At 41.8% G+C, this 23,318-nt stretch overlaps 1 protein-coding gene across 3 annotated transcripts; it reads left to right on the forward strand.

Moving 5' to 3' along the window:
• The first annotated feature begins 206 nt into the window (after positions 1-206).
• On the forward strand, positions 207-21,740 carry TTF2 (transcription termination factor 2). Of its 3 annotated transcripts, XM_030020718.2 has the most exons (24): positions 207-295; positions 388-499; positions 762-848; positions 2,251-2,317; positions 2,772-3,436; positions 3,506-3,746; positions 4,632-4,758; positions 5,535-5,726; positions 5,960-6,117; positions 7,154-7,235; positions 7,545-7,658; positions 8,623-8,773; positions 10,030-10,135; positions 11,222-11,412; positions 12,292-12,445; positions 13,230-13,321; positions 14,101-14,183; positions 14,643-14,782; positions 15,574-15,744; positions 16,358-16,416; positions 17,529-17,682; positions 19,308-19,390; positions 20,443-20,517; positions 21,320-21,740. In XM_030020718.2, exons 1-24 carry the CDS (start codon positions 268-270, stop codon positions 21,462-21,464), a joined length of 3,477 nt encoding a protein of 1,158 aa, XP_029876578.1. In that variant the 5' UTR covers positions 207-267; the 3' UTR covers positions 21,465-21,740. The 3 variants fall into 3 exon arrangements, 2 of the variants coding, with proteins under 2 accessions (XP_029876578.1, XP_029876577.1); XM_030020717.2 differs by having other exon boundaries at positions 2,772-3,746; XR_005932888.1 differs by lacking the exon at positions 19,308-19,390 and having other exon boundaries at positions 2,772-3,746.
• The last annotated feature ends 1,578 nt before the right edge of the window (positions 21,741-23,318 follow it).

The following is a 23,318-nucleotide window of genomic DNA, read 5'->3' on the forward strand; positions in this document are numbered from 1 at the left end:
GGGGCCACGCCCCCCTCCCGTGACCACGCCCCGCCCTCCCGTCCCGCCAATGACAGCGCGCCTTCCTTTTCCCGCCCTTCCCCCCGGCGTTCGAAAAGCAGAACCTGCGCGGAGCTGGGGGTGGGGGAGCGAAAGGGGGGCGGGGAACAGTGAAGTCACAGCGCAGCGGCGATTGGCTCCACCTTGCCCCGTTCTGATTGGGCGGTCCGCAGGCGCTGGGTAGGATTGGCTGATTTCAAGGGTGGGCGCGGCGGTTGCGGCCCGGCGATGGAGGCGGTGCGGTGCGCGGAGCACGGTGAGGGGCGGCGGGGAGGGGAGGGGAGGGGGTGTCCCGCCGATGGCGGGGGGTGTGTGTCCCGGACTGACCCCTTCCCCTCCGCCCTACAGGGTCCCTCTGCTTCCTGAAGACCGGCGTCCGCGATGGCCCCAACAAGGGGAAGAGCTTCTACGTGTGCGGAGCGCAGGGCTCAGCGGCCTGCGGCTTCGTCCTGCCGGCGCCGTAGGTGCAGGGCGGGCGGGGGGGTGTGGGGAGGCGGGAGGCCTCCCCCTGCTGTGCGGCTGGGGTGGGGGAGAGGAGACACACACACGACTGCTTTGAGGGAAGTTCAGCGCTGTGCCAGCAGTCGTAAACTTTTCTTAGTCACGTAGCCCTTGAGAAGACTCTCCGAGTTATTTTGTCCCAAGTAATTGGTTTTGCCGTTGCTGTTCCCTGGGCAGCTCGTCTTGTCTTTATGCTTCCTCGTTTCCTTTCCTCTTCTCAGTATTCCTGCTTCTCACTGCTTGATCCATGAGGGATGCATGGTGGAGCTGCAAGTCCTGGTTCAGCAGCAGCACAGAGATGAATACCAGTAAGTTCCTCAAAGTGGAAACAAAGGTTTGTTGTACAGGTTTGGACATCTGGAATTGTTTGATGGCGGCTGACTTGCAATTTCCTTCTAGAATCGAAAAGGCTTATCCAGCCTTGAGGCCTTCACTTAGCATGTTTCAAAATGTTTGCTATTTTTATTGGCAATTATATTAAATGATATAAACCTAAGTGATCAGATAACGTTTGTTTCTAACAGAATTGAACATGGCTCTGTGGTTGGATTCATCCAAGACTCGGGGTGGTTGCATCGAATTCACCAATTTTAATTCTGATAAAGTTGTTGCTGCAGTCCTGGTTGGCTGCCAGTGATACCAAAAAGCCAGTCGAAGAAACTCTCTAAGACTCATTTTGGAGTTTTAGAAAGCAGGCATTCTTTATTGCAGTGCTGGATGCACAAAGGATAATTCCACCTAGCATGCATGCCACAGCTTCAGCACAAACAGGTTATATGGAGTAACGATTACATATTAATCAGATTAGTATACATATACATAGAAATTATTGTAACTGATTATCATAGTACTGCCTACATCCGATCATGCGCAATGAAGAATTCATTTGAGTCAAAGGGCTGCTTTTACGACCACCGACCCATTTGAGATTCTGTTGGCTGTCCTTGAAGTCTTTGTTCTTGTCCTTGTTCTTTGATCTTGAAGCTTAACGCAGTTTCAATCACATGTGGTCAGTTTCAACATTGTTTTCATCTAGTGTACAGGAACATCTAGTCATAAGAGCAAAGAACTGCAAAACTTATGAGTAACTACCTCTACTAGTTAATTGCTTGGCTATACTTTTGTCTATTGTTTCAATCCTAGTGTTAGTATAAGATTTCTAATAATTATTTACCAAATCTCACTTTTGCAGTCATCTAGCAGCAAACCAGTTTCCACGGCTGGTACAACATATTAAAACCATCAAAATATTTAGACATACCATACAGAACGTATGGACGTATGCTATCACCAGTTTAAAAAAAAGATCACATCCAAAGCTTTTCTGGTCCTGAGGTGCTTTAAAGATGAGGTGGCCTGTGCAGTGTAACTAAAAGAATAGCTTGTTTCCTTACACCCTGAAATCAGGGGACACTTCTGAGGCTCTGAACATAGACAATATTTTTGCCTGAGCAGTTTCTTTTTTTTTTATTGCTAAAAATTAAAAACCAAACCACTCAAAACCTTAGGAATCTTTACCCAGAGAACAATGCTTTTGTAAAAAGCTTTGTTGCCAATGTTCGTGGCCTTTTGCTTATGCAGAAGTCTGGACATAAAGTGCAGATCAAGAGAACTTGTCTGTGATGGTTTCAGTGCAAAGTACTTTTTATGGAAAGCTTAGCGTTCCTTTACCAGCTTCTGCAGTTCAAATCTTGTTTTATTCTTTGGTAGGTTGTTTTACCGATGCCTTAATAGTAAGTTGAATGGGAAGAAATGGTGTGGAAGTGTCCCATGGCAGGTATGAATGTTTCATTTGTATTATAGTATCACCTTATTCCAGCATGACTTTTCATTGCGTATACTGTAATCATCTCTGAGACTACATAGTGGGAGAGTTTGTATTTTCTAGCTGAAAAGCGTATTAGCTTGCTCTCCTCCAGATGAGACTTCACATACTCCTAAATTGTGTGAAGTAATCGCTGTTCTCCAGTCTTAAAAGTTGCTTGGGTTTGATCTCTGGCTGTCTTCTTTTCTTGAGGATGGTGCTGTTGGGACTTGATCCCCAAAAGACATGGGAATGGCAAAGAAAGCAGAAAATTCCTTGTAAAATGTTTATCCTGATACTGTTAAAATGATAGGAAAGATGATGTTTGCCAAGAATGAAGTCTTGCTTGAGATGATCAGGTTGTGTGTATTGTTAACAGGCTTTAATAATGTGTACGTTAGTATTTACTCACTTATATACATTGCAGGACCCAAAAGCTACCAAAGCGCCAAAAGCCTTAGAATCCCAGCCCAACACAGCACCTCTCTTCAATCCCAGCGGCCAAAGAAATCCATTCAAAGTGATAGACAAGAATCGTGAACCATCATCCTGGAAACAAATTAAGCAAGGAAATGGAGAGGAAAGTAAAGCAAAAGGAGTAAAAGCAGAGAAGGAGAGCGTGCTGGTGTCACATAAAGAGAAGAAATCGACCTCAGATTCCTCCATAGAGAAAGAACCTCTAGAAGGGCTGAAAACTAAAAAGAAGCAGTCCACAGGAAATAGGAGTGATCCAGAACTTAAGGAGAGCACCGTGTCTGAATCTAAACTTGGACTTTCGGAGACTTGGAAAGGGAAAAATACCCTTTGGGCCGAAGAGAAATACAGTGGCAGTGATGGGGAATCCAAGAAGTCTTCCGAGTGTGTGGAGAAAGAGCCAGGCGGGAGACCAAAGCTCTTTCCACTAAGTCTTGGAAAGCAAAGTACAAGTACCAAGCCTCCAGAGGAGGAGCAGCTCAGAGAGAAAAGCTTAAAAAGCTGTGGGGATAAAGAAACCAAAGAGAAAGAATACATTGGTCAGAAGAATGGAGAAATGAAAGCGATGTCTAAAGAAGATGCAATTTCCCCAGCAGTACCACAACTGGCACTGCAGCATGCTGCCCTGAAGGGAGGAGCAGAGGCAGTGCTGCCCAAGACACAAATCAGGCCAGGGCTGGGACAGCCTGCTGCTGAAGTCTGTAGCAGTGACAGTGATGAAGAAGGATTTGTTTATTCCTCATTAGGTAAAAGTAAACCTGAGAAATCAGTGGAGGGTTTGCAGTCAAGAGAGGTTCCTTCAGGAAAATCAGGAAAGAGTATGCAGGGCACATCTTTGCCAGGAGCTGCACCATCACATCATGTGGAAGGAACCCAGGATCCTAAAGCTCTTCACAACCATCTTGTAGTGCAGCTGAAGCAGAAAAAGGTCATTTATTGCACCTATTCCTTTTTTTTTTGGTTCTGTGTTCAGGGTGACTTCCCTAACTCGTGACAGGCATCGGAATATGTTATCCCCTCACAGCTGAATCTCAAAATATTTGGATGGTTTAGGAAGATGGGGCAAGGGAGGGAATTCAGCCTAAGCACACGCTACCTGTGTTAAGCCGCATATGAGACAATTAGCCCTAAGGTAATACAGCCTTCTGTGTTTGGGGGTGCAGTTTTGACCTTCCTGGGGTTGTGTCTGTCTTTTACCCAGAAAGTAATTTGCTTAAGGTAGAACAGTGCACAGCCAGCTTAACCTTTTTAAATAATTTGGCTGTTTCTGGTGGTCTCTCATGGCCTTGTGAAGTAAGAGTGATCTAGCCATGAAAGCTCACACAAAGATGAAATAAACTACCTGTCTGTTTGCTTTTTTTAATAATTACCAATAACTATGTTCCATAGTTTTTTATTATAAGATCCCCTGTTTGCTTAGAGCTTCGAACAGAACCTCAAAATAAACAGTCAGAACTGTTGTTCCTGCTAGTATAGAAAGAAATGTGCAAATAGGTTGAACATTAGGTGCTTTGAGAGATGTTAAGATTGTCCAAGTCACTTGACTGCCTGTTCATCCTGTTTCATAAAAAGGGCGAGGTCCTGCGTCCTTCCATCTCTTCTAAAGTACACTAATGGTTAGTTTATTTTCTGCTAAAAGACTATTTAACCACACTGAATTGCACCTAAATGCTTTTGGAGATTGTAGAACAGTATCAAAGTACAAATTACTATGGTGTAAGATTAGTGTTTTTAAACTTCTGACCTGATTGTTCTTTGTTGGCAGAGAGCTTGGTAAGCACGGTCAGGTTTTGGATTCTTTTTTGTTTTGCAGAGTACATTGGCTACAGTGAACATTCAGCTGCTGCCAGATAAAGGGGAACGGTTATTAAAGCAAGTGCAGGATTTGGAAGCTGCACTTGGTGCTCTTAACGTTTCGACAGCAGATACTGCTGAAAAAGGTAGGGCTAAATTTTTTTGCTGTGTCCGAATGTTTCAGTTACCAGATACAAGATAAGCACCTTCTAGTGTGCCATTCCTGTAAAGTGATTTCTTAATTCTATTAACTAGTATTAATCACCTGTGGAAGAGAGGCATTTTGCTGGGTTACCTGTACAATGACCTCAACAGGAGAGTTACTTTGTGATCATAATTTCAATTGTGTTGATGAAAAGATCCAGTTTGACAACTCTGGAAACTGAAGATCTCTAGCAAGGAAGCAGTAACTCACAGGCCACCACACAACAAGCAGTCCCAATGTCTTATACCATATCTGGTTTTATGTAAGACAGACCTTTCCAGGAAGGAGAGAAAAGCTCAGGAGTTCTTGGCCCATTCATTCTTGGATGTTTTGATAATTTTTGTGACCAAAACATTGACAAAAAAGATGTCTTTAAAAGGAATAAATCCTCTGGGAACTGTGTGCAGAACTGACCTTGTGTTTGCTCTTATCTGATCACAGTTACAGAGTTCACTGTGTTGGTATAAACCACACATTGAGGCTTGAGCTGAACTGCATTGCCTGTCACATAAGAGCAGGCTAAGAGCATGCATGTTAGTGGTTGCAGTGGCTCAGGTGATATGGTAACCTGCTACCCCGCTGTTAAATCCATATGACCACTTAATAATATTTGCAGGCAGACTTTTGGGCAAAACGAGGGGCCTTCTCTGGGCTGTAACGCAAGGCTCTGAGGTCTGCTGTGCAACCTTTTCAGCATGCGATTCCTTTCTTATTAAGGGGAGGATAGCACAAGCAGCAGCTGCTGTGAGGAATTTTTGCCTAACCCATTTGGCAGGCCAGGTGGTACAAAGTTGATAACACCACTACCACTCCAGGATCCTACAGCAAGGACCTCTTCAGGCGCACACAGTCACCCCTCTGCTGCTGCTACTTTGGGTTCCAGTGAATATTATGGCCACAGTTTTGGAGGTAAGTACAAAAAGACTTTTTTTTTTCGTTAAAGAGAACACTGGTGAGAACTATTTCTGAAATAATCCTGCAACTTGTGGATATACGTGAGTACTAAACCTGTTTTGTTACTGTGAGCTGCGTACTGCCCCCCAGGCATCTGTAGCCACTGAGATCAGTCTCCGAGATGAAAGATCTGCTTGGGAAAGTTAGCTTTGTAAACACATTTCATGCATAATACTGTATCTTTCCAGTGAACTCTGGTGTGCAGAATCTATATGGAGGAAGAATGACAGAAGACCGAATCAGGGCTGTACACAGTGCCACAAGCGAGGCTATTGATCATCTTCACAAATCTCTAGAATCCTGTCCGACAGAGCAGACAGCAGCTGAAGATCCCTCTGGATTGAAGGTGAGTTGGCAAGGATGGAGGATGTCGCGCTGATGAATGAAGTGTAACGTCTGGGTGGTACCCTAGAGCATCCTGCCCTCTCACACTTTGAAGTACTTTGCAGTTTTCATCCTGCCAGAAGGAGATGCTCTGATTACTTTCTATCCATGAGAGTTGCTTCAGATTGCCAATGCTGATGTTCTACCCTCTTGCTGTGGTGTCTTGAGAATATTTAGTGCTTGAATGAAGCAGTAGTGCCTCAGACAAAGCAACCAACCCACAATCATTTATTTGTACATGACTGGCAACAGAGGCAGGTCTCTAGTGAGGAACAGACTGAGAACACTCGTACTGTTATTTTCTCTCAGTTAGGTCTCCCAGTGAGCTATAAGAAATAGTCTTTTAAAAAAGCATTGTAGATGATTGAGTTCATGCAACCCAGTGGACTCCAGAGTAGTCTGTTCTGATCTGCCAAAGAGCAGCTCTTTATCTATCAGGTGGTGCAGAACTCATAGTTGAGGTTTTGTGCAAGGTGTTGGAAGGCACATGCCTCTGCAAGATGGTGTGTTGGTGTATATATGTTGTGTCACTTGTCAGATCCTCTTGGGACCTTTTCAGTGCTGGAGAAGGCTATTTGATGTCTTATGATGATAGTATGTAGTCCCTCTTCCTGTCTTTTAAGAGTCTGTAGGGGTCTTAGACGTGGTGAGAAAAGGGGAAGTGTTCTCAGTCCCTCTCCTTGACAGTGATGCCTGTTGTGAGCAAGGTAGGCTAGGGTGGATTTTCCACCTGAACAAGCCATCTTTACATGCTCTGTGAGGGCTAGGTTGGTTTGTGCATAAAGCATTAGCAAGACTGATCTATGGTACTGCTGACCTCCTGTCTGCAGAAGTTGCTTATCTTGGGTATCATTGTCCGTGTGGGAAAGGGACAGGTAGGCAAACTCCTTATAGTTAGATTGTAGTAGGACAGTTCAACTGGATAATTTGGTACAGGAAGCAGAAGTGTCTGATCTTTGCAAGGTGTTTCCTTCAAATCCTCTGTCTCGCCCTCTCAGGTTCCGCTGCTGCAGCACCAAAAACAGGCGCTCACATGGCTACTCTGGAGGGAGAGTCAGAGGCCGTGCGGAGGAATTCTGGGTAAGCAACAGAACAGGGAAGTGGGTTTTGGGGGCAGATTTATGGCAGCAACAGTTTGGCATATAACTTACTGGGAGGCCAATAACTAGTTACTTGGTAGGCATGTTGAAGGGGCTTCTTTTTCTGTGCCTTTTGACTGATTACAGCTATTAACCCATTACTAAATCACACCCTGAAATGGTCATATCTGTATTTTTATTTCCCAGGTTCCTCAGGGCAATTTCTGTTGCAGTATTTACCTCAGTGTTAATCTGAGCTAGTGGGGCTCTTTTCAGCATGTCATCACAACTTCTGTGTGTCTTTTTCCAGCGGATGACATGGGCTTGGGGAAGACTCTAACGATGATTGCTCTCATTCTGGCCCAGAAGCAGATGAAGACAGAGAAAAGAAAGGAGAAGTTAGAAATGTGGCTATCCAAAAATGGTACAGAATTGTTTCCATCATACAGTACATACATTATGATGCAGTGCCATTTGAAATGCCTAAAGCATTATAGGTTAACAGCTTGTAAAACAACAGACTCTATCTGTGCTCGCTTCCCTTCTGTAGAAAAATTATATTGGGCTTAATATTTACTGCATTCCCTTGCAAGGCCCTTCTGTTGATCAGTGTCATTTGTTCTTCCATTGGATGTGTAGGATTTCCCAAGTCATTACTTTATATGGCTCTGGGATTTATTTTTTTATTGATTAGTTTCCTGAACCAGTTAAAGACAGCATATGCTGTTTTGAAAAGATTCATAGTTTTTTCAACATATCTAAACATATACATAGTTTTCATAGCGTAAGGACTTAAATTAATTACTACTCACCTCCCTGCGACTGATTTTTTTTTTTTTTTTTTTTTCTTCTTCCCCTTCCCCCCTCCATAAGATTACTTTTGTCTTGTCTATAGAGATAAGGGATGTTAGAGTTTTTAAAAAGTATTGTTTGTGTCCACAACCTCTTACTGTCTCCATCCTCATGGAAGTGGCATGGTCCTGTCTTGCCAAGTTTACTGACTGTGTGTTTGTTTTTCCTGTGTGGTTCAAAATGGTAACATTTCAGTCTTCTAGAACAGGAAAGAAGAGTGTATTTGGCAATATATTCTTAGGAGAGATCAGGGTTAGTTCCTGAATTCTAACGTTTCAGCTTATCCAAAGGAAGTGCACAGATATATAGCATAACTCTGAGTGGACAGGAAGTGATGCATTAGTGTTTAAGTAGAGTTTTTTTTCCACCCAGAACTAACAGTCCCTAAGAACGCAATGTAGAGGTGTCTGCTTCACAAACTGTGCTCACAGGAAAAGTGGACCAATCATCTTAATTGTTGTGAATTTCCAAAACTTCTGTCTTTGTTGTAGTCTAATGTGAAGACATTGAAACTTGTCTGCAATATTTCCCTGCAGATTCCACTGTTATCCCTTCCCACAGCACTTTAATCATTTGTCCTGCATCCTTGATCCATCACTGGAAGAAAGAGATTGACAGACGTGTGGGCTGTGGAAAACTGAGGGTCTATTTGTACCATGGACCAAACCGAGATAAACATGCAGAGGTGTAAGTGCTAAACCATAAATATGACCAAGAAAAGTAAAATACTACTCAGCAAAAGATTGTGTATATCAGTTGAAATTCAGTGGCTGTAGAGTAATGGAAGAACCTGAAGTATGGAAATGTGGAGGATCCAGCAGGTCAGGCTGATGTCTGCTGTCAAGGTGTATATAGCAAAACCTTTATGGCCTGTACCCATGCTGAGTGGTTCTGGCGCAGACTATTGCTGTTCCTGATAAGACAAAAAAGTTGTATATTCTCTAAAACATCTCTTGGTTGCAGAGACTTGTCAGTGGCAGTTTCTTCCATGCTTGTGTTTTGTGGCTGTATTATTTTTATTAGCTGTATGTGTAGATCACTATTTTCTACACCATTTTAGGCCATGCTGAAGAGTATTTCTAGATGCCACATTTGAAGTAGGGTTCATCTCAGGTGGTTTGCGTTCTGTACCACTGGTTTTTATGGTGGTCTTGAGCTTGCTGTGTTTACTTCTGGTATCCATAAAATGGGGACGATGTGTCCTTCCTGTTTGACTGCTATGAAGCTCAGTTCTCTGTTGTCCTGGTTTTGGCTGGGATAGAGTTAATTGTTCTCCTAGTAGCTGGTATAGTGCTATGTTTTGGGTTCAGTATGAGAAGAATGTTGATAACACACTGATGTTTTCAGTTTTTGCCAAGTAGTGTTCAGACTAAGTTAAGGATTTTTCAGCTTCTTGTGCCCAGCCAGCAAGAAGGCTGGAGGGGCGCAAGAAGTTGGGAGGGGACACAGCCAGGACAGCTGACCCAAAGTGGCCAAAGGGGATATTCCATACCATGTGATGTCATGTCGAATATATAAACTGGGGGGAGTTGGCCTGAGTGGGGGGATCGCTGCTTGGGAACTAACTGTGCATTGGTCGGCAAGTGGTGAGCAATTGCATTGTGCATCACTTGTTTTGTATATTCCAATTATTTTTATTATTATTATTGTCATTATTATTTTCTTCCTTTCTGTTCTATTAAACTTTTTGTATCTCAACCTGTGAGTTTTCCTTTTTTTTCCTGATTCTCATGCCCATCCCACTGGGTGGGGGGGAAGTGAGCGAGCAGCTGCGTGGTGCTTAGTTGCTGGCTGGGGTTAAACTACAGCATCTGTAAAACTGCATTTCAGCTCTTGTAGAACTAACTGTGTTGTTCTTAAACCTTCAGCATGCTTTTTGTCTGTCTTGCAAAATGAATTCCTCATTTATTCTTGCTCCTGATTACTACTTTCCCTTTATGCAGGCTCTCTGAATATGATGTTGTTGTCACAACCTACAGCCTTCTCTCCAAGGAGGTTCCCACAAGCAAAGAGGAAGGGGAAGTCCCTGCTCAGGATCATGATGTGGGGGTGAGAAGCCATATTGTTGACAGAGGATTGCCTTAGCATTTTGTTCTGAGGTGTTGCAAGCCATTATTGTTTCAAGTAGCACTGTATGTATGCTACAGTGGGCAGCAGAGCAGCAGGTTGAATGTGTTGTGGTTTTTTTTTTTTTTCCTCCCTGTAAGTCACCTGTTGAGTTTGTATAATAAAAATAAAGTCATGAGAGAAGGTGCTGTGAAGTGCAGAAAGACAATGGGGAAAAATATTCACAGTAAATCTGTTCTAATATAGAATATTCTATATTATAATAATATAGAATATGCTACATTGAATACAGTTGAAATGTCTTTAAATGTAATTTTAAGAGCACAGTGATGAATCTCATACTCTTCCTTTTGAGGTGAGACTGTGAAGGAACGCTAGATTCTCCTGTTTGGTGGTGTTTGCTGCTTGAAGGACTAATGTCACTTTAAACTACCGGAAACCTGTCCACGCTCGGGCTCTGGGTCAGTCTGAACTGAGACTGAGGCAATCTACATGCTGCACTCTTGAAGAAATAGCAGTGTATTTGCTAGGCTATGAAAATAATAGTGATTGCTGAATGCTAACTGAACTAGGCTACACAGTATAGAGCAAGTCCTGTGCTGGTGGATAGTGTTGTCTTCTACCTCTGGGTACAGATCTAGATGTAGCTCTTAAAGCAGACAGGCCTTTGAGTTTCCTGAAACTTCAAGGTGACATCTATAAAACTGTAGAGAGATCAGAATAATTGTATGTGGTCCTTGGTCCCAGCCTAGCAAAATTTTACTAATATGAAATGCCTCTTGGGAAGAAAGAGGCAATAAAATGTTAAAAGCAAGAAAAACAGCAAAAGATTAGAAATTGTTATTAAGAACAGACAAATGTTGTATTCTTCGGCTTATAAACTTTCATGGAAGCTTTGAAGAGAGGATTTTTTTGAGAGAGTCTCTTACATGACAGTAAGAGCTCAGATTGCTGCTGACTAACATCAGGAAAAGGCTTCTAGCTGGAAAAATATGTTTGCTTGTGGCTCTTTAGAGAGCCTAGCAAGGTTATTGCTCTGGGTTATAAATAGTCTGTGTTTTCTTTCAGAGTGGATCATCTCCCTGTTCCCCTCTGCTCAGGGTAGCTTGGGCTCGAGTTATATTGGATGAAGCTCACAATATTAAAAACCCAAAGGTTCAAACCTCTATAGCTGTGTGCAAAGTGAGAGCCAGTGCCAGATGGGCTGTCACCGGCACGCCAATACAGAACAACTTACTGGACATGTACTCTCTCCTGAGGTGAGCTGGCTGCATATGAACACGTGGACAGGGCTCCAATTCCAGTAATTCTTTGCTGATGAAGTGGTGAAGTCGTTTCTAAGTTTGAGAGGTTTCTAAGATATGTGGGATAGCGAGACTAATTATATTAACACTTAAGGCACTGGATTGCAAAGGCTGTGGGTGAGGCGTTGCACAAGGCTGGCCATGTGTCTACTGTTGCGTGTAGCTATTCTGCTTCCATAGAAGATAAAGGGGAAATTACTTAAGATCTCCTATGTCTCCAAGATGAATATCCACAAAACTAATTTTAATGGACAGAAGTTTTGTGCGATAATCCCTGTTCCTACCAGGGCAGCCTGGGAGGACCTTATTAAAGACCGTTGTGCTACAATGGCATTGAAGGAAATGGTGAAAACTTTGGCTTCTATAAACGAATGATAAACAGGTTAAACTCTGTGCTCCTCATTGCTGAGGGGGGAAAGATTATAAAGGGTGTTGGAGAACCAGAGAGAACTTGCATTTGAAATTAATTTGGATATTTGAAATTAATTTTCAAGTAAGAGGTACGGGATTTTGAAATAACAAATGAATACACTTTTTGGCAAGTGCCTCTGCATCTTGATGTCCTTCATTTGTTGGTGATGGTTGAGACATAGTGAGCTAAGAGGAAGTGATGGATACAGAATCAGAAGGATGCTTTCATGGTATCAGTGATGGTAAGACTTTTGCGCAAACAAGTTATCAACACAATTACCTAGAACTGTTTTAGTGCTCCGAGCAGTTACGGCATTTGGAAATGGTTTGCTCTGGATAGCAAGGAATTTGGTTCTGGTCACTTGAGAGTAACTGAAGAACTCTTCTTCCCTCGGTATGAAGTCTCCTTCCTTCCTGTCATAGGTTTCTACGTTGCTCTCCTTTTGATGAATACAAAGTGTGGAAGTACCAAGTAGATAACAACACAAAGAAGGGAGGAGAGAGGCTAAGCCTCTTAACCAGGAGCCTCTTATTACGGAGAACTAAGGACCAGCTGGATTCAGCTGGCAAGCCCTTGGTAAGAACTTCACCCTCCACAACTAGACAATCATTCCGTTGTTTTCCTTGCAGCAGCCAGTTAGTTATTTACATGCATAAATTTGTTAATGTATGGGTTTTCCTGTCTACTGCGGTCTCTTGAGCAAGAGGAGCGAATGCCTGTGGGATGCTTTGATTGCTTATCCAGAAAGCAGAAATATACAGAATAATTAAATCTTTTAGTTATAAATCACACACAGACAATAATACATCAAGTAATTGCAAGTAGATGTCCAGTTGGCGGAAAGTTAGCCTAGGTCTCTGAGCTAGCCTAGATCTCTGAGAATCAAAGCTGCTGCATGTCAAATGGATCTGGTGCGTGCTGGAGCATTGGCTTTCTGCAATACTCTTTACAAGTAGTCTGTTAAACTGAGTATTAGGTCATTGGTGTGTCCGTAAGCCTTTAAAAGGTGTAGTTTTGGTGTACTGTCTGATTCTGAATGGGGAACTGAGAAGCTACTTTTACAATGCAATAAATGAATCCCTCCATGGTAGTTATGCAGCAGTCTGTACTTAGTTGCTCATGCCTTTTGTTACTGGATGATTTGGAATAAAGATTTTTATCTTGAGTGTTAACCAGGCTACTTGGAGTTCTGCGAGTATCTATGTTGTGTCATAGTTGCATTAATACAAATAACTTTAATGAAGAAACAGCTATCTTCTGAGACTTAGAATATCGTGTTAAATCTTCGAATGCTGGTGTTTGTGATGCTGTATAAGATTTTTGCACTATATATGTCTGATCCTGTGTATTTTTACTTTAGGTATCTCTGCCCCAGCGTAGCACACAGTTGCATCAGTTAAAACTTTCAGCGGAGGAGCAGTCTGTGTACAATGTGCTCTTTGCAAGATCCAGGTATGAATGTGGGTGGAGATAGGGTATTTTGTGGTTTTGTTTCTTATTGGTATGAAAAATCAGAAAGAGAAACCCACTTTAGATAAGACAAGCTTTTGGACAAATACCTGTTAATTTTTTTTCCCTGTCTGCCTATCTGTCAGGCATGTTTGAAAATACATTGCTTGTTCTGGTAATAGTTGAAAAGGAATCATTTCTCTTCTCCCATATGTTCATGCCTTGCATGAGCTTTGTATTCTAGCCTTACACTTAATCCCATGGATTTCAAGACTCCAAAGACTTGGAATTGCAACAGTAGTTCTTAAATGATGATGTACCAGCACTGGTAAAGGAGAGAATTTATCTTCTTTGCCCTGTGATATTTCTACAATAGGAAATTATGCTGGCCTCTCCAGATGGCTGTAATGCAAGCCAGTGTCAGTTTGTGTTCTCCTAGCATCTCTTTCAACAGTGTTGCTGTAAAGAGTCTGCCTTCCTTTTAAATATACATTTAAAGATGTCCTTTTATTATGAACAATGTTATCCATTGGGCCCTGGCTCCTATTATACTCAAGGTATTCCAATAAGCAGATTTGCTTCCTCTTGTGTTTTCCAAAATGGATCTTGGTTTTGATCATATTCAAGTTAAACAAAAGTCGGGTTTTTTGTGATTGTTTTGTGACTAAATGATTAATGAAACCTTCCTTATCTTAATGCATCAGTAGCTTGCCTGTTAAGCTCAGGTCCCCCTTGCCTTTTTTCCTGCTGTAAATCCCACAGTCTCCGTCTTGTTTTTCCAGGTCAACACTACAATCCTACCTAAAGAGACAAGAGCAGAAAAATGAAGGCAGAGAGTATGCTGGTGGTAACCCGTTTGAGAAAGGTTTAAGCACTCCCTCCCCTGAAAACACTTGCAGAAGTGACTCTTTAAGTGCACATTTAAGGAGGGGGAACAGACCTGGTCACATGGGGTCAGGACTTTAGAAATTCTTTGAAAAATGCTCCCCGATGTTACAAAGAATCCTACCATAGTATTCCAAAAGTCTTTTCTCACTGTTGTGGCTCTGGGCAAATCTTAACCTCCCTGGATCTAGAATTCCCTTCTGAAATAAAGGCCTAATTGCTCAGAGGAGAGATGTCAGTATTAGTATAAGGTATGTGGTACTCTGATTTGTGGTATTGTTGGTCTTTTTTGTTTTGGGGTTTGATGGGTTCCTATGTTAAATCAGGTACTTGCTTGCCTGTTGGCTCTTTTATTGATGAAACTCTTGCTGGAGGTGGCTGGGCAGTACTTAGAAATGCCTCCAAGAGCTCTTGATGTTTTGTCTTCCTTCCTTGGCAGTGGCACAAGAGTTTGGGATCAGTCAAAAGGAATTTCTAGCAGGCCCCCAAAGTGCCTCCCAGGTCTCAAGTACTGTCCACGTCTTGTCTATGCTGTTGAGGCTCCGTCAGTGCTGCTGCCATCTCTCCTTACTGAAAGTGGTAACTGCATTGTATTGTAGTGGTGTGGTGGTTTTGTGGGGATTTTTTTTAAGTGTTTGTGTAAGTTAACAGACTTTGTAACACCCTCACATCTCTTAGCTAGGGATGTATGAACTGAGCCATTTCTAGGACTGTGTGTTTTACAGCCCAAGAGGTTTTTAGATGGGCATACTTCCTACTGAAGAATTTCCCAGCATGACCTATGTGGGCAACTGTGTTTCTGGAAATACCTTTATTCAGGGAAAAAAAAACCAAACAAACAGAGTTTTAATGGCAAAGAAGAAGTCTTGATCTTAACCTAGTATTGAAAATTGCACAAGTCCACAAGTGTAGCCTGTTTTAAAGGCTTGTGCTTTGGAGAGCTCTGTAAGTGCTTTGACTGAAGTTGCCTTGCATGAAGTAGACTAATCTTTCAGAAGCCCTTTGCTCTGTCATATAAAGCAGCTGTAGAATAAGTCCAGATACTAAGGGAACAGGCAGGGATTTATCTTCTAACATCTTTAATCCTGCAACTGTTAAATGCTATGGGAGGGACAATCTGAGGAGACTGGACGACAGAAAATGGCTGAGCTCACATGCTTTCCCTACGCTGCCCCTTCTTGGGGCAGAATAAGGGCCCAAAGGGACTGTTCATCTGACCCAGTAGTGTTTCTTAATTGTTCTGTCTTCATATTGCATAGTTTCCTTCAAACCTGCTGTCCTCAGCAGACATTGTGCAGACTGTGGATCAGTACTGAATTTGATCTCAGGCTTGACTGTGATCCCTTATTATATTGCTTGCTTTCCCACAGGCTCTGGACCAAGTTAACTTGAACAGTGAAGGTCTTTCCCTCTCCATTGAGGAACAACTTAGTGCTTTGACCCTGTCTGAGCTCCAGACTCCTGATTCCAAGTCAACAGTCTACCTCAATGGCACAGCTTTTAAAACAGATATCTTTGAAATCACCAGGGAGAGCACCAAGGTATTCTGGTTGTGGCTTTCTTACCTTCCTTGAGAAGCTTGGAATTCAGCACTTTGCCTTTTAAATTGTTAATGAATTGTCACACCTCGGTAATTGCAGATCAGGCTAAGTTGGCAATTTAGATGAAATTAGGTGAGTAGATTGATAGTATGCTGAATGCCTTCTGGGAAGGCTTCAACTTCTCAGGTGTTGATGGCTACTTCTAATAAAGCGGTGAGAATCTGACTGTGCTGGTAAGCTGTCAGTGAAAATCTTGAGCACTGGATACACAGAAGTTTAGAAAAGCAGACATGTGAGAGCATGGTGCTTGTGAACAGCTAGAAAAAATGGGATGGCAGCAAGCAGCAAGAGGAGAGATGGCAATAACTTGGCTTCTCACAGAAAGGTTGGAATCTATAAAACATGCATGTATGATTTGATTTCTTAACCCTGTTTTCCATGGTGGGAGTGTTCTTACTAATGACTATTAAAATATCTTGAAAGTCTGAGTATGGAAGCAATTCCAGTTGAAGAGTTATTTTGATCACTTCCTATTTTAATGAAGAATAGCCAAGCATGAGCTGAGTTATGACAGTAAGCAGACTAACTTTTTTTTTTTTTTTTTCCCCTGCAGATAGCTCACCTCTTGGCCGAACTGAAAACTATTCAGAGTCACTCGGAGTCTCAGAAAAGGTTAGTAAGCATGTCCTTTTCTTTAGTCATAGTAATTGAGAGAAGTATGTTTCTTGACAGCAGCAGAAATAGTTTAAAATAATTGAATACAAACCTCCTGGCATGGTAAAATGGTAGCAGTACTGCAGCAGTTGAAAGCGGATTTTGAGGAAAAAAAAATAATTCTAAGATAAAAGAGCATAACTTAAGATGTATATAAGTGTAAACCTAAGGAAATGTGTGAAGAATATCAGGCCTTGAGGCCCAGGAGGACTCTTCTTTTCTCCAAAAAACAGAATTGGGAATAATTTGGTTGTGTTGAGAAATATTTGCCCTCAGCTCTGCAACCGACCCCACCACCCAAAAAAAGTGGGGGAATAAAGTAGTGGTTAAAAATGAACCTGTTTGAGATGAAGGAACGCATTGGTCAGAGGACTTAAGTGTTGCTGAAGTCCTGCAGCTCTGACTGTAAGTTCTGTCTGTCTTTGCACCAGACTGCACTTTTACAGGGTTTTCTGCTTGTTTTTGTTAAACAATGTAGAATGCACTTAGAGGTGTGTGGCTGCAAAGTAGTTACACCTGTGTTGTTATGTTGGGGGTGGGTTGGAAGGGTAAGTCCTGTTCTTGGGCAACTCCAGGGTTGCACCATATGTAGAAAGCTTTTTTCCAAAGTCTTTTCCAAAAAGCATTCCCACCATAAGAATGGGAACACCAACATTACTTTTGTTCCCTACCAAAAAGCTATCAAACAAATTATTACCTTCCAAACTGTTTAACCCAAAAAGTGTGGGGAGTGAGAGGCCCAGGGGAATCCAAGTTTGGTGTTGCTGTTGATTCAATTTGCAGAAAAAGCTCAGAATTGTGATTGGTAGGTGTCAATGTAAAATCCCAAAATAGAGGTGAAAGTTATAGACTTAATTTGTCTGAAGTTTATTGGGAGTTAGCCTTCCACAGCACGTTCTACCACTACACCTACAGGTGAATCTATTTCTGAATTGGGAGGGGGCTTGGCTCCAGTTTGCAGTGGGGAAGAGTGCCTGAATCATTGTCTCCTCTTGGGTGAGACGCTGCAATAACCAAACTGTTACAGTACACACAGAACTTGTTCTAAACTCCTTTTTCTCTCTCTCCAGTGTTGTTGTTTCTCAGTGGACGAGTATGTTGAAAGTTGTGGCTGTGCACCTCCAGCGACTAGGGCTGAAGTATGCGACAGTGGATGGCTCTGTCAATCCTAAGCAGAGAATGGATGTGGTAGAAGAGTTCAATAACAATCCCAAAGGGCCTCAGGTATGCAATGAGGGCAGGGAAACAGTTACTAGTGCTGCTATGAGCAGCTGTGAAAGCTGACTTCATGTTTCCATATACTGGCACCACGTTCATTTGGACCTCTAGGTACCAAGATCAGCAGGGAAAGAGGTAGCTGTAAAAATAAATGTACATCTTATAATGGGCAGTAGCAGCTGCTAAAAAGCTCCTTTTGATGTTAACCTTCTGCACTGAGATCATCGGACTCCAAAGCTAGTTCAAAGGTGGTCCAAATCATCAGTGTGTTCAAAGATGTTTTTGCCACAGAGAGTAGTGTCGAAGATGTGGGGCCAGTTAGCTCTACTCAGAGCAGGATGGTTGTTTCCAGCCCACGCTTCTGCATTGGAAGATGTTTCTTTTGGTAGATCACTTGCCTGCCAAGGAGCCTGTAAGAATTTATTGCCATTTTCCAAAGCATCAGATACTTTTTACCAGACTAATCTTTTTGAGAAGAGGGGATGACAGTTGAATCTGTGAATGAGGCTAAAATTAACAAGAGCATATCTCACCCCTGGATAAAGATAGGAAGATTAGGATTGGGCCGAGAGAAGTCATAGTTTTGCACACATCCAAAATAAGGTGACCTCATGTGACTTCTTTCACTCTTGAGTTGTTGGTGTCTGGGGGCAGGTGGGGTGTGTGTGTTTAAATACTGATGAACTACAGTGTGTTGGCTCTTCTTGAAAATAGCTTCTAGTCTGAAATTTTGGCCAAGGGAAGGAAGCTTACTAGGTAACTAAAGACGTGTGAATCCAAATTAATTGTTCATAGTGATTACACTTTAATCTGGACACTGACATTCCTGTGATTGAGGCAGGTCAGGCTGTCTCCTCTAAGGATGGATCTGTGACTAAAAGGGGAGAATGTGGTGCGTTAGCTTGTTTTCTTTGCTGGATTTCTTGAACAAGCTGCTGTCCACAAAACAGATATTTCTCCTTCTAGCTTTGAACTTAAACAAAGGAAGATTTCAGCCAGCTATATGAATAGCTGACCCCTTAAACAGGATCAGGTTTTTACAGTACCATACCATGAAATTGAGTAATAAATATATGTAGCAAGTGTCTCTGCCCTTAATTGAGTTCTTTTCCTGCTGTACAAGAAATCTTCTCTAAACTGACCATCTGCTATATCCCTGTTCCTCCCCAGCTACTTGTCTTTTTCTAGATACTAGGTTATGTGGAAACAAAGTGAAAAGAGTAGCAGGCCATTTCAGTCCAGTTGCCTGTGTTTAAGTAATCATTATTGTTAATTCAGAGTTGGTGCTTATTGGTCCCATTGTTGGCAACAGGCTGTCATCAGAAAGGCTGGTCATTTGAGTGGGACACAGAGAGTGTCTGAACTTTTCAGTCCTTTCTTTAGTCTGTAAAAATGTATCACAGTAATATACATGGAATAGTAGGCTGGCCTCTCTGAGCCATAATTTCCATGTCCATGCTTCTGTGCCTCATCAAGTAACATCTGGCAAGCTCCCAAATACATAATAAATACACACATCTAATATAAACATGATAAACAGATCCTTTGGTTCAAATTAATATGTGGAGTATATGAAGCATTAATTTTCTGGAAACAGGCTCCTTAACTTAACTCTCTTTTGGCCTTTGAAGGTAATGTTGGTCTCATTGCTGGCTGGCGGTGTTGGCCTGAACTTGACTGGAGGAAACCACCTCTTTCTCCTCGATATGCACTGGTAAAGAGAAATAAAAGTTCCATCTCAGCGGATATATGTAGGGCGTGTTCCTTGCTTTCTCACCATGTGTATTGTGACATCTGATACAACTGGGTTAGGAGGGAAGCATTTAGCTGAGTAAGGGCTAGTGGTCAGTTGTGGAAAAGTGTTTTTACTCCAGCCTTCTTCCAAGACACTCTGATTTGTCGATCCAGTGCTCACTGCCATGAGATACAGTTCTGTAGGGGTAAAAAAATAGAGGAGGATAACAAGATCCAAAGAAGCATGTGTGCAGTCTGTATCACAAAAGGATACTGGGGACTTGGCAGTCCCTGGCTTAATTTCTTAAAGTAATGAAAATGGTACAGTAATGGCTAAGGGAATTTGTCCTGAAACGAATTGTTTGTGTTGGGCATAGTCAATAATCAGGTATAGCTAGTGTACCTTGTGGTCTTACAGGGCTATGAAAATAATGCATATGAGCTCCTAATATTTATGTTGTCCCTCAGCAAAATCAGAATCACAGTTTTTAACTAAATTGTTGCTCATGGGAACTTACAGTACAGAGCAAATTAATGTGCTTCAGTACAAAACCAGCTGCTGAGTAGCAGCATTAAGGACATGTTTCTACAATATGGAAGTTATGCCAACAAGTATTCCCTGTAACTGTGTGTCAGAGCCATGTCTTATGTAAATATTCTTGAGTGAAGGCCTCTTTCAATGGAGTTTGCCTTCCTGCTTCACACTCCTCTTTCCTCACCAGCTCCTCAACTTTCTCTGAGTACTAACTATTGGCCAGAAATATGGGGCTACATGGAACAGTGGTCTAATTCATACAGCTGACCTTGTGTGGAGTTGTAGCATACTTCTACCAAGGGCAAAGGGAAATACAGTCAGGGTGAATATTGGCAATCGAGCTAGTAAACCTAACGTAACCTAGGAGCGGTTTTAGTTCTACAGAGGAAGAAAACAGGATGCTCTGGAGGCAGGCAAATGAGGCAAGCTCAGAAGTTTTGGTATTTCAGTTATTCCTGAACATAAGCCCTTAAGCTATATGTTTTTTTACATTGCAGGAATCCTGCTCTTGAGGACCAGGCATGTGACCGCATTTACCGAGTGGGGCAGCAGAAGGATGTTGTGATACACAGGTCAGGATTTTGCTTAGCAGTAAATGAGGCTGTTGCTGCTCATGTACTGTCTGGCTTTAGTTGGTGAGACAAGGCCTCGGTTTGAGGCTTGTTTCTTTACCTGAAGCTAGGCACAAGGTCTGACAGTGGGATTGGGGTTTGGGCACCGAGATAGAGACCACATGAAAATGTTTCTATGTGGCATTTGCCTGCATGTTGTTGTCCTGATAGCTAGCGGTGGTTTGTTGGTTTTCAACCTGTGATTTAGTGGGAATGTCCCGTTCATTCCCAAGAACAATTCAGGCACCAAACCATTTCTCTTCTCTTATTGAGTGGAGATTTTTCACCGTGCTCCCTAAGCCTGGACCTTTCTAATATCACTAACATATAGAGCACTTCTATTAAGTGGCAAAGTTGGCTTTTAGAAAAAGCATCTGTAATTGTAAGTACTAAAAGGCTAGCTTAGTTATTGTAAATGCGTGACAAATTCAAAGAAACGAATCTAAAATACTATTTTGTGTACGATGCTTTTAGTGGAATAGGTGCCATCAGACATCAAACAATCATTACAGGATTTAGTCACAGAATTACTAGTGCTTCAGATGACCAAAGCTGAGGCCTAAAGTACATCAGACTTTTATTTGAAATGTTTTAATATCTGGATATGAGAACAGCTCTTTTCTGTGCGTAGGTGTATTTTGTCAGTCACCTAATAGGCTGTTAATTTTTAAGTGAGACAAGTCTTTGGAAATTTACTGGGGAAGTGCTTATATAATGCTGATGCTTTTTCCTAGCAGTTGAGATGATGTGGCTTTGGTTTTAGGTTTGTCTGTGAAGGAACAGTAGAAGAAAAGATCCTACAACTCCAGAGGAATAAGAAAGTTCTTGCCCAGCAGGTGCTGTCAGGCAAAGGGGAGGCCTTCACCAAGCTCACTCTGGCTGACCTCAAAATTCTCTTTGGCATCTAATTATCCTTTACAATACACAATGGAAAGTTATTTTATACCTACAGGTAACTGTGCAGACTTCAACAAAGGACTGCTGTTTTAAGGTGGTCATTTATTTTGAACAAATAACTACATTTTTTTGACTGTTTCAGGAAGAGAAGTTATCAACTTCAGCAATTTGTTTTAATACTGAAATTAGACCATGTATCCAAAGGTTAATAAAATTAAGCTATTTTAAATTAAGCTATTGGATTAAAACACTTTTGAGTAACTATTAGAAACAAACATTTGCTTGTTTGGTTTTCTGCATATGCTTTTTAGTTAGGAAACTTTCCCCTTCAGGACAGGACAAGCACAAGCCTAAGTGAAACAAGAACAAGAGAGACAAGCGTGAGGTAGGAAAGTTCAGAGATTGAGTGGGCATGAAAGAAACAACAAAAAAACTTGAGCAGGATACTATAAGAAGACTATAGAAACCTTATAATGTGTGAGTAACAAAATGAAGGAAGGACTTAGAGGAATACTTCATTTTCTCTTTTGTTCATTAGGAGGACTTTTTATATCTAAGTGAAGAAGCATTTCTCTACTCTGCTCAAATTATTTATTCAAGCAGGGAAGTAGATTTCTCTTATGTTCCTATGAAACAGAACCCAAATTCCTGATTGTTCTGGGCTTTTCTTTTCTTCTGAGTATTAAGTAGTGTAAGGTTTCCTTGGTGCAAACCTTTTAATGTATAGACTATTCTTCCTTAGAAGATGCTCCCATTTTTTAATAGTAGATGATTTGCAAGTCCTTGGTTAATGGTTTGTATTTTCTCTCCTATCAGAGGTGGTATGTGCAGGTAAATGAAGTTTCTAGGCAATTTTTTTTTTTTTTTTTTTTTTAATTGGTAGTGCATCTTCCCTGCTTCCATCTTCCTGTGCTGTGTCCCTGGCCATATCCACTGCATATTCTGGTTTTCTATTGATAGTACACTATTTCTTTGGGATTTGGCACAGTTCCTGTAAGTTCCATACCAAATGAGGGCCTTTGAAGAGCTTATTTCTAATGCTAAGTGGTAGAGCATGACAAGTTAGAGTGCTGATAAGAAATTAGATATTGGTTCCTGTATGGTCATTCCCCATGGAATAAGATAATAGCATTTGGTAGCCTTTTGAGTAAAGGAGAGATCTATTTGCAGATCAGTGGTTCCTGTTAGCACAACAGTGTCCTGGTGGAGTACGATACAGCTGTGTTACTCATTTCTCTTACCTGCCTTGACGTGACGTGCAAGTGAAGCTGTGGGATTATTCCAATTTATTGCACAGATACAGGGGCTAGGGGGCACAAAACCCCAGTAATTTGTAGTTTTTGTGTGCTTATGTCCATAAATTCAGCCATGGTGGAAGTGTCTTGAGCAGCTTTCGAAATGAAGGAAGGCTGTGCAGCTTGGGCAATTTAACCATAATCTCAGTTTGGGGAACATAGTACACTGCTCATCTGCTTTGCTATGCTGGTTTTCTGGAAAATATATCCAAAGCCACGGACTAACTTTCCAAAATAACTTTATTTTTGTTTGGATGTTTACATTAGCAGAACTTGGATTGTAGTTTCTTCTTTGGAGTTCATGTGCACTCTGGCCTGAGCTCCTCTCCCTTTCCTTGGAGCTACTGTTAGCCTAGCAGGTTTCTTTCTTTAAGGAGTATTAGTAAATACAGTTTAAATCAACCTCTTGTACACATTATCCCTTCATTCTGTGTATCTTCCTTTGGCCGAATGTAACTGTAGTCTCAATGCAGTATAACTGCAATATCTGTGTATCAGATACTGCCATGGGGATGAATTGCTTTTTCTATTTGTATGAAGTTCTCAGCAGGAAAGGGCTTCAGCCTTTCT

Source organism: Aquila chrysaetos, chromosome 7 (genome assembly GCF_900496995.4).
Source record: "Aquila chrysaetos chrysaetos chromosome 7, bAquChr1.4, whole genome shotgun sequence".
Classification (NCBI taxonomy): Eukaryota; Metazoa; Chordata; class Aves; order Accipitriformes; family Accipitridae; genus Aquila; species Aquila chrysaetos.